General features: G+C 44.7%; 1 protein-coding gene across 5 annotated transcripts in view; it reads left to right on the top strand.

The window, feature by feature from the left end:
• The window catches only part of sugct (succinyl-CoA:glutarate-CoA transferase), a 720,871-nt gene that overhangs the window by 46,753 nt on the left and 661,972 nt on the right, over nucleotides 1-12,146 (top strand). For all 5 annotated transcript variants that reach the window (XM_070890193.1, XM_070890206.1, XM_070890201.1 and 2 more), the window contains exon 5: nucleotides 3,274-3,394. In XM_070890193.1, coding sequence (XP_070746294.1) covers nucleotides 3,274-3,394 — 121 coding nt within the window. The remainder of the gene's footprint in view (nucleotides 1-3,273; nucleotides 3,395-12,146) is intronic.

The following is a 12,146-nucleotide window of genomic DNA, read 5'->3' as shown; positions in this document are numbered from 1 at the left end:
GTCCTGCACAAGAAAGGCAGAGAAACTTTCATTTGTGAGCAACACAACACCCACCCAGGCATTGTAATGATGAAAGCCATAGCCATATCCCATGTGTGGTGGCCTGGCACCGACTCAGATTTAGAGTTATACGTGCGCCAGTGCAACACTTGCTCTCAGCTGAGCAATGTACCCAGAGAGGCACCACTAAGTTTGTGGTCGTGGCCCTCCAAACCATGGCCGAGGATAAACGTGGACTATGCGGGCCCATTTCTAGGCAAAATGTTCTTGGTTGTCGTGGATGCTTATTCAAAATGGATTGAATGTGCAATAATGTCTGTAAGCACGTCCACGGCCACTATCGAAAGCCTACGAGCCATGTTTGCCACGCACGGCCTGCCTAATGTCCTAGTCAGCGACAATGGGCCGTGTTTCACCAGTGCTGAATTCAAGGAATTCATGACAAGCAATCGGATCAAGTGGTAGAGAATTCCACAGACTAACCACTCTCTGAGTGAAGAAGTTTCTCCTCATCTCAGTCCTAAATGGCTTACCCCTTATTCTTAGTCTGTGACCCCTGGTTCTGGAACTTCCCAGCAACGGAACATTCTTCCTGCCTCTAACCTGTCCAATCCAATCAGAATTTTATATGTTTCTATGGGATCCCCTCTCCTTCTTCTAAACTTCAGTGGATACAAGCCCAGTTGATCCAGTCTCTCCTCATATGTCAGTCCTGCCATCCCGGGAATCAATATGGTGAACCTTCGCTGTACTCCCTCAATAGCAAGAACATCCTTCCTCAGATTAGGAGACCAAAACTGAACACAATATTCCAGGTGTGGCCTCACCAAGGCTCTGTACAACTGCACTAAGACCTCCCTTCTCCTATACTCAAATCCTCTAGCTATGAAGGCCAACATGCCATTTGCCTTCTTCACCGCCTGCTGTACCTGCATGCTAAACTTCAATGACTGATGTACCATGACACCCAGGTCTCGTTGCCCCTCCCCTTTTCCTAATCTGTCACCATTCAGATAATATTCTGTCTTTCTGTTTTTGCCACTAAAGTGGATAACCTCACATTTATCCACATTATACTGCATCTGCCATGCATTTGCCTACTCACCTAACCTGTCCAAATCTCCCTGCAGCCTCTTAGCATCCTCCTCACAGCTCACACCGCCACTCAGCTTAGTGTCATCTGCAAACTTGGAGTTATTACATTTAATTCCTTCATCTAAATCATTGATGTATATTGTAAATAGCTGGGGTCCCAGCACTGAACCCTGAGGCACCCCACTGGTCACTGCCTGTCATTCTGAAAAGGACCCGTTTATTCCGACTTTCTGCTTCCTGTCTGCCAACCAGTTGTCTATCCACGTCAGTACATTACCCCCAATACCATGTGCTTTAATTTTGCACACTAATCTCTTGTGTGGGACCTTGTCAAAAGCCTTTTCAAAGTCCAAATACACCACATCCACTGGTTCTCCTTTGTCCACTCTACTAGTTACATCCTCAAAAAATTCTAGATTTGTCAAGCATGATTTCCCTTTCATAAATCCATGCTGACTAGGACCGATCCTGTCACTGATTTCCAAATGCGCTGCTATTTCATCTTTAATTGATTCCAACATTTGCCCCACCACCGATGTCTGGCTAACCGGTCTATAATTCCCTGTTTTCTCTCCCTCTTTTAAAAAAAAAAGTGGTGTTACATTAGCTACCCTCCAGTCCATAGGAATTGATCCAAAGTCAATAGAATGCTGGAAAATGATCACTAATGCATCCACTATTTCTCAGGCCACTTCCTCTGGGATGCAACCGATCAGGCCCTGGGGATTTATCGGCTTTCAATCCCATCAATTTCCCTAACACAATTTCCTGACTAATAAGGATTTACTTCAGTTCCTCCTTTTCACTAGACCCTCGAACCCCTAGTATTTCCGGAAGGCTATCTGTGTCTTCCGGTGCTGCAGTAGGTGAGTAGAAATAATTTTTTATTTATTGATTATTTTTTTTAATATTTTATTTTTAAACGTTTTTTTGATTTGATTTATTCATGTATTCATTTATTGATTTAGTTATCATTTATTATTGATGATTTATTTGTAAAAGTGAAGTGTTTAATGTTTGTAAACCCCTCCATCTCTCGTTCCCTAAGCCTGATTTATAAGTGTAGGCAAGGTTTTTCTGAACGTACAAAAATCTACACTTACTCCATTCTAAGTTAGTTTGGAGTAAGTTTTCGCTGCCTAAACTTGCAAAACAGGTGTAAGTGGCTGGACACGCCCTTTTTTGAAAAAAAAATCTGTTCTAAAATGAATATTCTAACTGACTAGAACTGGAGCAAACTAAATGCGGAGAATTGCAATTTCTAAGATGCTCCATTCTAAACTAGTTACTCCAAAAAAATAGGAGCAACTCAGGCCGAAACTTGAGCCTTACGTCTATGGCTAGACAGCAATTTCTAATGGGCAGCACTGTTTTAGTTCTGTATGAATGGTGATAACATTGTGCTGGTAAAAATATCTCAGGGATTTATTCTACTTCAAGGTCGTAAGTGTTCCTGTAATTTGTTAAAAGTAATTTAATTGCAAGTCCCATCACCTGTTCTAGACAGTTCCAGCTCAGTCCAATACTCTGTGTCATTGTTTTCACTATCTAATAGCACTGAGATAGTTACAGTAAAAAAACATTTTGAAGATAAATCCACCAAGATATTGGATGAATTTAACGTGATACAGTCCACTCATGATATTCAAATTGTTTTCTTTTCATCCAAAGAAGTTTGAATTGTCTCGTAATTCGAACTAAGCAATTGCATTAAATTGGCAAGGAGGCTTTTTCAGCGCAAACTGAATTTGCAGGATCCAATAATTCATGAAACAAATTTGAATTATCAGGGGTAGACTCTGAACTAATCCTGAGAGTTGTAAGTCACTCCAGCTATGTTCTTGGTTTGATATTATCTGTGTCCACTATCCTGCTTTATATATGTGACTAACCTAGTCTTAGCTATGGTTTATTATTAAACAATGGAAATGCAGTCACTGAAACAGAGGAAAGGAAATGTGAAAATTGTTAGAATCCAAACCCAGCTTTGTATCATTAGCACAGCTAATGCTTAGCCCAGTGGTTTAGAGGTTAAATGCTGACTGATGCCGATGCAGTTCCATTTTGTATTTATTCCAAGTGTGCATCTCCCTATCATTATTCCAATGTAATGTGTGTGTTTTTATAGATAAAATCTGTAATAAATTACAAAATCTGTCTTTGATTTGTATCTTACAGCTGGCATATGTTTGTGATGTGCTGATTGAAAATTATGTTCCTGGAAAACTAGCAGAAATGGGCCTTGGATATGTAGACATAAGGGAGGTTGCTCCACATATAGTGTACTGTTCAATTACAGGTAAGAAATTATTTGAACTTTTCTTTCAGGTAACACATTTTAGAGCGATTTATTAAACAATAACACATGGTGGTAAAACGATCGTAAGTTCTGTAATTGTCCTTTCTGGACCGTTGGAAAGACTTGCATTTGCATAGCACATTTCCTGACCTCAGGATGTCCCAAAGTGTTTTACAGCCAATTAAGTACTTTGAAGTGTAGTCACTGCAGTAATGTCAGTAAACACATACTGTGTAAATTGTATTGCTGTCCTGTCTAATGAAGCCAAGCCAGTCTAAAAACGAAGCACTTTTTATAGCTCAGTATCAGATCTACAGCTTTCACTTTAAGGAATGGGTTTCCCAAAAATGTAAATTTAACCAACTAGTTTCCTCCCCCGCACTCAGTTTTTGCTTCACCCTATTTCTCTTTGGCAAGGTCACATCAATAGAAAAGTAACAGCAGGCAAACTGTTCATTCCTGCTCATTCCACAGATTTTGTTTTTGCTATATCAGAAATTTTAACTTTCGAAAGGTCACTTTGGGGACATAGGACTGCAGCTCATTGTTTGTTGATGGGTAGATGTGGAGCAACCCATTGTTGGCCTGAATCGGAGCTGAAACCTAGTCTTCGATAATAACTCCCGCCCCCTCCCCTCCGCACCCCGCAACAGGTGAGAGAGGATCAGGGGCGGGGATTGGTTAAAAATTTAAAAACCAGGAACGCGCCCCCAACCCACCATCGAAGCGCCTGCTGCCATTTTTATACCGGCTGATAGGCTTGAGAGGTGGGACATTTCATTAACATATTTAAATTAAGCTTCCACAGTGCAGTTGGGAGCCTGAATTAAATTTAACAGTTGCCAGCTGGGTATCCCAGAGCTTGGAAAACCCGGCAGCAAATGGGAGGTGGGAGCTACCGGCTCAAGAAGTGCCCCTTACAGCACTGCTAGTGGGCCAGGAGTACTCCACTGGGACCCTCAAGGAAGGCTGCTGTCTCCCCTCTGCCGATCGCGGCCTCGCTCTTACGCCGATGCAATCGGCAACCTCCCATTACCCAAGTCTCGATCCCTAGCTCCCTCTCGTTGTGATTGGCAACCAACCCCCAACAAACACTGATCCCTGGCCCCCTCCAGCCCTGACCTGTAGCTCTATCCATCCTGATTGCTGCTCTCTTTTGCCAAGGACCAGATCTAAGATAGCCTGCCCCCTGGTTGGTTCCATTACATACTGCTCAAGGAATCCGTCCCTTATGCACTCTATGAACTCTTCCTCAAGGCTAGCCTGACCAATTTGATTTGTCCAATCAATGTGGAGGTTAAAATCACCTGTGATTATTGCTGTTCCCTTTTTACATGTCTCCACTATTTCCTGCTTTATACTCCGACCAACAGAGTTGCTACTGTTAGGGGGCCTATAGAACACCTACGCCCCAAACCCCCAAGGCCCCATCCCACTGCTGGCCAAGAACGGGGAAACACTCATCAAGGACACCGAGGCAGTCAGGGCCTGCTGGAAGGAGCACTTCGAAGATCTCCTCAAACGAGACTCCGCCTTTGACTCGAGTGTTCTCGACTCCATCCCGCAGCATACTACCCGCCACCACCTCACTGAAACCCCAACACTGCACGAGATAGAAAAATCCATAAGACAGCTTAAGAACAACAAGGCTACGGGAGCGGGGGCACTGAAGTATGGCGGAGAGGCAATGTTGGCGCGAATGCATGACCTCATCTCTCTCATCTGGAGGGAGGAGAGCATGCCGGGAGATCTCAGAGATGCAGTGATCGTGACCATCTTTAAAAAAGGGGACAAGTCCGACTGCGGCAACTACAGAGGAATCTCCCTGCTATCAGCCACTGGGAAAGTCGTCGCTAGAGTCCTCCTCAACCGTCTTCTCCCTGTGGCTGAGGAGCTCTTTCCGGAGTCTCAGTGCAGATTTGTCCACTACGGGGTACAATGGACATGAATTTTACAGCGTGACAGCTGCAGGAAAAATGCAGGGAACAGCACCAACCCTTGTACATGGCCTTCACAAAGGCCTTTGACACTGTCAATCGCGAGGGTCTATGGAGTATCCTCCTCCGTTTCGGATGCACCCAAAAGTTCGTCACCATCCTCCGCCTGCTCCACAACGACATGCAAGCCATGATCCTTACCAACGGATCCATTACAGACCCAATCCATGTCCGGACCGGGGTCAAGCAGGGCTGCGTCATCACGCCAACCCTCTTCTCAATCTTCTTCGCTGCCATGCTTCACCTCACACTCAACAAGCTCCCCGCTGGAGTGGAACTAAACTACAGAACCAGTGGGAACCTGTTCAACCTTCGCCATCTCCAGGCTGGGTCCAAGACCACCCCGACCTCTATCGTCAAGCTACAGTACGCGGATAACACCTGTGTCTGTGCACATACAGAGGCTGAACTCCAAGTTATAGTCAACATATTCACTGAGGCGTACGAAAGCATGGGCCTTACACTAAACATTTGTAAGACAAAGGTCCTCCATCAACCTGTCCCCGCCGCACAGCACTGCCCCCCAGTCATCAAGATCCACGGCGCGGTCCTGGACAATGTGGACCATTTCCCATACCTCGGGAGCCTCTTAACAACAAGGGCAGACACTGACGACGAGATTCAACACCGCCTTTGGCCGCATGAGGAAGTGCGCTCAAATCTGCCACCAAGCTCAAGGTCTACAGGGCTGTAGTAATATCTGCCCTCCTGTATGGCTTAGAGACATGGACCATGTACAGTAGATACCTCAAGTCACTGGAGAAATACCACCAAACGCAAGATCCTGCAAATCCCTTGGGAGGACAGGTGCACCAACATTAGCGCCCTCGACTAGGCCAACATCCCCAGCATTGAAGCACTGACCATCAGTTCTGCTGGGCAGGCTACGTTGTTCGCATGCCAGACACGAGACTCGGAACTCCTTCACGGCAAACGAGCCAAAGGTGGGCAAAGGAAACGTTACAAGGACACCCTCAAAGCCTCCCTGATAAAGTGCAACATCCCCACCGACACCTGGGAGCTCCTGGCCAAAGACTGCCCTAAGTGGAGGAAGTGCGTCCGGGAGGGCGCTGAGCACCTCGAGGCTCATCGCTGAGAGCATGCAGAAATCAAGCACAGGCAGCGGAAAGAGCGTGCGGCAAACCAGTCCCACCCACCCTTTCTCTCAATGACTGTCTGTTCCATCTGTGACAGGGACTGTGTTTCCTGTATTGGACTGTTCAGTCACCTAAGAACTCATTTTTACAGTGGAAGCAAGTCTTCCTTGATTCCAAGGGACTGCCTATGATGAGACTACACCCACCAGTGACTTTTTCCCCTTATTATTCCTTAGCTCCACCCAAACTGTTTCCTGATCATTTGAGCCAATATCATTTCTTACTATTGCAGTGATTCCATCCTTTTTCAACAGAGCTACCCCACCTCCTTTTCCTTTCAGTCTGTCCTTCCGAATTGTCAAGTGCCCCTGAATATTTAGTTCCCAGTCCTGGTCACCTTGCAACCACGTCTCTGTAATGGCTATCAGATCATACCCATTTTATCTATTTGTGCCGTCAACTCATCTATTTTGTTACGAATGCTACATGCATTTAGACAAAGAGCATTTAAATTTGTTTTACCCTTTTTTCCTGCTTGTTTCCTCTCTCCTTCAAACTCACTTTCTTTATTTTTGCTTTCTAATTCCAGCTTTACTCCCCTCCCTACTGAATCTATTTTCAGGTTCCCATCCCCCTGCCAAGCTAGTTTAAACCCTCCCCAACAGCACTAGCAAACCCCCCTGCAAGGATATTGGTCCCGGCTCTGTTGAGGTGCAACCCATCCGGCTTGTACAGGTCCCACCTCCGCCAGAAGTGGTTTCTTGAGCAGTATGCAACGGAACCAACGAGGGGGCAGGCTATCTTAGATCAGGTCCTGTGTAATGAGACAGGATTAATAAACAATCTCCTCGTAAAGGATCCCCTTGGAATGAGTGATCATAGCATGATTGAATTTCAAATTCAGACGGAGGGTGAGAAAGTTGGATCTCTAACCAGTGTACTAAGCTTAAATAAAGGAGACTATGAAGGTATGAGGGCTGAGTTGGCTAAAGTGGACTGGGAAAATAGATTAAAGTGTAGGACGGTTGATGAACAGTGGTGTACATTTAAGGAGATATTTCATAACTCTCAAGAAAAATATATTCCAGTGAGGAGGAAAGGGCATAAGAGAAAAGATAGCCATCCATGGCTAACTACAGAAATAAAGGACGGTATCCAATTAAAAACAAGGGCATACAATGTGGCCAAAACTAGTGGGAGGGCAGAAGATTGGGAAGCGTTTAAAAGTCAACAAAGAATGATTAAAAAGATGATTAAGAAAGGGAAGATAGACTATGAAAGTAAACTAGCACAAAATATAAAAACAGATAGCAAGAGTTTCTATAGGTATATAAAAAGGAAAAGAGTGGCTTGAGTAAATGTTGGTCCCTTAGAGGACGAGACCGGGGAATTAGTAATGGGGAACATGGAGATGACAGAAACTCTGAACAAATATTTTGTATCAGTCTTTACGGTAGAGGACACTAAAAATATTCCAGCAGTGGATAGTCAAGGGGCTATAGGCGGGGAAGGAACTTAACACAATCACAATCACTAAGGAGGTGGTACTCAGTAAGATAATGGGACTAAAGTCGGATAAATCCCCTGGACATGATGGCTTGCATCCTAGGGTCTTAAGAGAAGTAGCAGCAGGGATAGTGGATGCATTGGTTGTAATTTACCAAAATTCCCTGGATTCTGGGGAGGTCCCAGCAGATTGGAAAACTGCAAATGTAATGCCCCTATTTAAAAAAGGAGGCAGACAAAAAGCAGGAAACTACAGACCAGTTAGCCTAATATCTGTGGTTGGGAAGATGTTGGAGTCCATTATTAAAGAAGCTGTAGCAGGATATTTAGAAAAGCAAAATTCAGTCAGGCAGATTCAGCATGGATTTATGAAGGGGAAGTCATGTTTGACAAATTTGCTAGAATTCTTTGAGGATGTAATGAACAGGGTGGATAAAGGGGGATATTGTGTATTTGGACTTTCAGAAGGCATTTGACAAGGTGCCACATAAAAGGTTACTGCACAAGATTAACATTCACGGGTTGGGGGTAATATATTAGCATGATAGAGGATTGACTAACGAACAGAAAACAGAGAGTCGGGATAAATGGTTCATTCTCGGGTTGGCAATCAGTAACCAGTGGGGTGCCGCAGGGATCAGTGCAGGGACCCCAACTATTTACAATCTATATTAACGACTTGGAGGAAGGAACCGAGTGTAACGTAGCCAAGTTTGCCGACGATACTAAGATTGGAGGAAAAGCAATGTGTGAGGAGGACACACAAAATCTGCAAAAGGACATAGACAGGCTAAGTGAGTGGGAAAAAATTTGGCAGATGGAGTATAATGTTGGAAAGTGTGAGGTCATGCACTTTGGCAGGAAAAATCAAAGAGCAAGTTATTATTTAAATGGAGAAAGATTGCAAAGTGCTGCAGTACAGCGGGACCAGGGGGTACTTGCGCATGAAACACACAAGCTTAGTATGTAGGTACAGCAAGTGATCAGGAAGGCCAATGGAATTTTGGCCTTTATTGCAAAAGGGATGGAGTATAAAAGCAGGAAAGTCTTGCTATAGTTATACAGGGTATTGTTGAGGCCACATCTGGAATACTGCGTGCAGTTTTGGTTTCCATATTTACGAAAGAATATATTTGGTTTGGAGGCAGTTCAGAGACAGTTTACAAGGTTGATTCCTCAGATGAGGGGGTTGACTTATGAGGAAAGGTTGAGTAGGTTGGGCCTCTACTCATTGGAGTTCAGAAGAATGAGAGGTGATCTTATCGAAACATATAAGATTATGAGGGGGTTTGACAGGATGGATGTAGAAAGGATGTTTCCACTGATAAGGGGAGACTAGAACTAGAGGGCATAATCTTAGAATAAGGGGCCACCCATTTAAAACGGAGATGAGGAGAAATTTCTTCTGAGGGTTGTGGATCTGTGGAATTCGCTGCCTCAGAGAGCTGTGGAAGCTGAGAGATTGAATAAATTTAAGACAGAAATAGACAGTTTCTTAACCGATAAGGAATAACGGGTTATGGGGAGTGGGCAGGGAAGTGGACCTGAGTCCATGATCGGATCAGCCATGATCGTATTAAAAGGCGGTGCAGGCTCGTGGAGCCGTACGGCCTACTCCTGCTCCTGCTCCTATTTCTTATGTTATGTTCTTATGTACATAGAACTGAGGAGAGGAATTTTGGCATCCCCAGTGAGACTCGTTCATTGCTGGCCCTCTGCCCACACCCAGCTTGCCCGTTTCGTCTGATACCTGGGTTTTTTTGCACCACCAAACACATAAGTTATTCCCTGTGAGGGCGATGGCAGCAGGACAGAGACTCAAACTTAGGACTTGGGGGGAGCAGGGGAAAAGAGGGAAGCCTGAGTGGGGCTCAAGCTTAGAGGAGGGAGAAGAGGTGGGACAGCGAGAGATGAACAGGAGCTGGACTCCAGCTCAATGTCCTTTAGGGAAGAAAACCAACCTGTTTTCCTTACCTGGTCTGGCATATATGCAGCTCTGATCCTCCATCGACGTGGTTGACTCTATCTGCTATCTGAAATGGGTTAGCAAGTTGTATCAAACCGCTACTAAGAATTACGGACTGTAAGAAGGCAGCCAACCACCTTCTTGTCTGGGCAACTAGAGATAGACAATAAATGCCAGCAATGCCCACATCCCAAGAATGAATTTAAAATTACCTGTGGACCACGGTGCAGGAGATAGAGCGTGAGAAACTAGCACTATGGGATTTTTACATCAGATATTGAGTGAGAGATTGTAGCACTATGGGATTCTTACATCAGATATTTTACTCGAGGTTCAGCTTCTCAGACCATTCCTGTAAGCAAACCCTTGTTCCCTTTGACTCACTTTGTACCTTTACCTGCCCAGTATCTAGGTAACTATAGTGAGCTCAGGGATTGACCCTTCTAACTGCATGCATTTTGGCTTACTGTCTAGATCACATGCTGTCATGTGATCTTTGATTTCAGAATAAACATTGTATCAGACTGTGTCTCAGGCTATAAACTAAACTATGAAACAAATCCATTAAACAGTAAGTAGATAAGTGAACAGCAACAGTAGATTTATAGTAATTGCAGACTTTATCACTCCTTCTTGGAATGTAGAATTATAACAGATTGTTGCATTTCTTTACAATAACATTCAGTGCCAAACTGATTTTGAAACAAGGTCCTCGATGGTAATCTTCCATGTTGGTTCGTTCACTATTAACCTCTTGTGGAGCCTCTTGCCTAGCTGTTTCAGCTGACTTCAGATCTGCTGACTTGAAGCAAATCAACTTAAGATATACTTTCAATAATTCTTTGACAATTGACAAAGCAAATTAAAAATCTTTGGGCCCGAAATTGATGGCATTATCGCCCACTGCCACTGGCTGCCGCTGAGTTTTTTCGCCGGTCTCCCTTCGGTGCCAGATTCCTCCAGGTCTGCAGCTGGCGGGAGGGGATTACCGCCAGGAACCGCCTGCTGGCGGGCAAGTCGCGTAATTGTCCTCCCGCCCGCCTAGCTGGCAGATTCCTTCAGACAGGAGTCGGCGGCAGCAGAGGGAAGGACCGCTGCGTGGAGGTAGGTCTAACCCCGACGGTAAGAAGACCTACAAAAAAAGGTTAGTGAACATCTTTTAATTTATTTTTCCAGTGATTTATCTGTATGGGGTCCCCTGAAGGTGTTCCAGTGTTTTTTTTTTAAAGATTTTTATTTTAGGTCTTTCCCCCACCTCCCTGGGCCCAACTCAATCCTCGGCAGCAATTTGGCGAGGATCGCATTTGCCGCCAAGATTGGGAACTCACGCCCGCTGCCGCCCGGATTGATGGCGTAAACCGTTATTTTGCCGCCGGGTGGTAATGCCATCTCTTTTAGAGGAATTTTACTGGCAAAGTACGGCCCGGTCTCTTAGCGGCCAAAGGCGGTCCTTTAGGCAGCACTTGGGCGGGCCATGGCTTTGACCAATTTCGGGCCCTATCTCTTAAACGCAGGTAGAGCTGTCAATCAAACATATACTTAAAATAACCCACACAGCATACTTGTACTTAAATCGAATGGTTTAGCACCTTCCTGGAAGCAAATTAAGTTGTTCCAAACACTTCTGGTGACCTATGAGATGTTCCCTTAACTAGAAAGCAAGAACTTGCATTTATATAGCACCTTTCATGACCACAGGACGCCCCAAAGGGCTTTACAGCCAATAAAGTACTTTTGAAGTGTAGTCACTGTTATAGTTTAGGAAACACAGTGGTTAGTTTGCAGACAGCATAGTCCCACATACAGCATATAAATAAATGACCAGATCATCTATTTTAGGTGTTGGTTGAGGAATAAAGGTTGGCCAGGATACTGGGAGAACTCCCCTGCTCTTCTTTGAATGGCGCCATAGGGTGACTTCCATCCACCTGAGAGGGCAGTCAGAGCCTCGGTTTAATGTCTCATCCGAAAGATGGCACCTCCGACAGTGCAGCACTCCCTTAGCACTGCAATGAAGTATCACCCTCGTATGGTTTCTATTTAAAGCTCCCTCTGTCATTACGGTCTTTCTTAGCACAGTGACGTTCAGCTCTGAGTTCTGTCAGTGAGCAGTGCCATAGGTTTAACACACATCAGCATCTGTTTCAGTCTTGACCCTATTCAAGAGGTTTTGGAACTATAAGGTT

Source organism: Pristiophorus japonicus, chromosome 1, assembly GCF_044704955.1.
Source record: "Pristiophorus japonicus isolate sPriJap1 chromosome 1, sPriJap1.hap1, whole genome shotgun sequence".
Lineage (NCBI taxonomy): Eukaryota > Metazoa > Chordata > Chondrichthyes > Pristiophoridae > Pristiophorus > Pristiophorus japonicus.
Note: the sequence above shows the minus strand (reverse complement) of the source record. Positions and strands in the feature narration are given on the sequence as shown.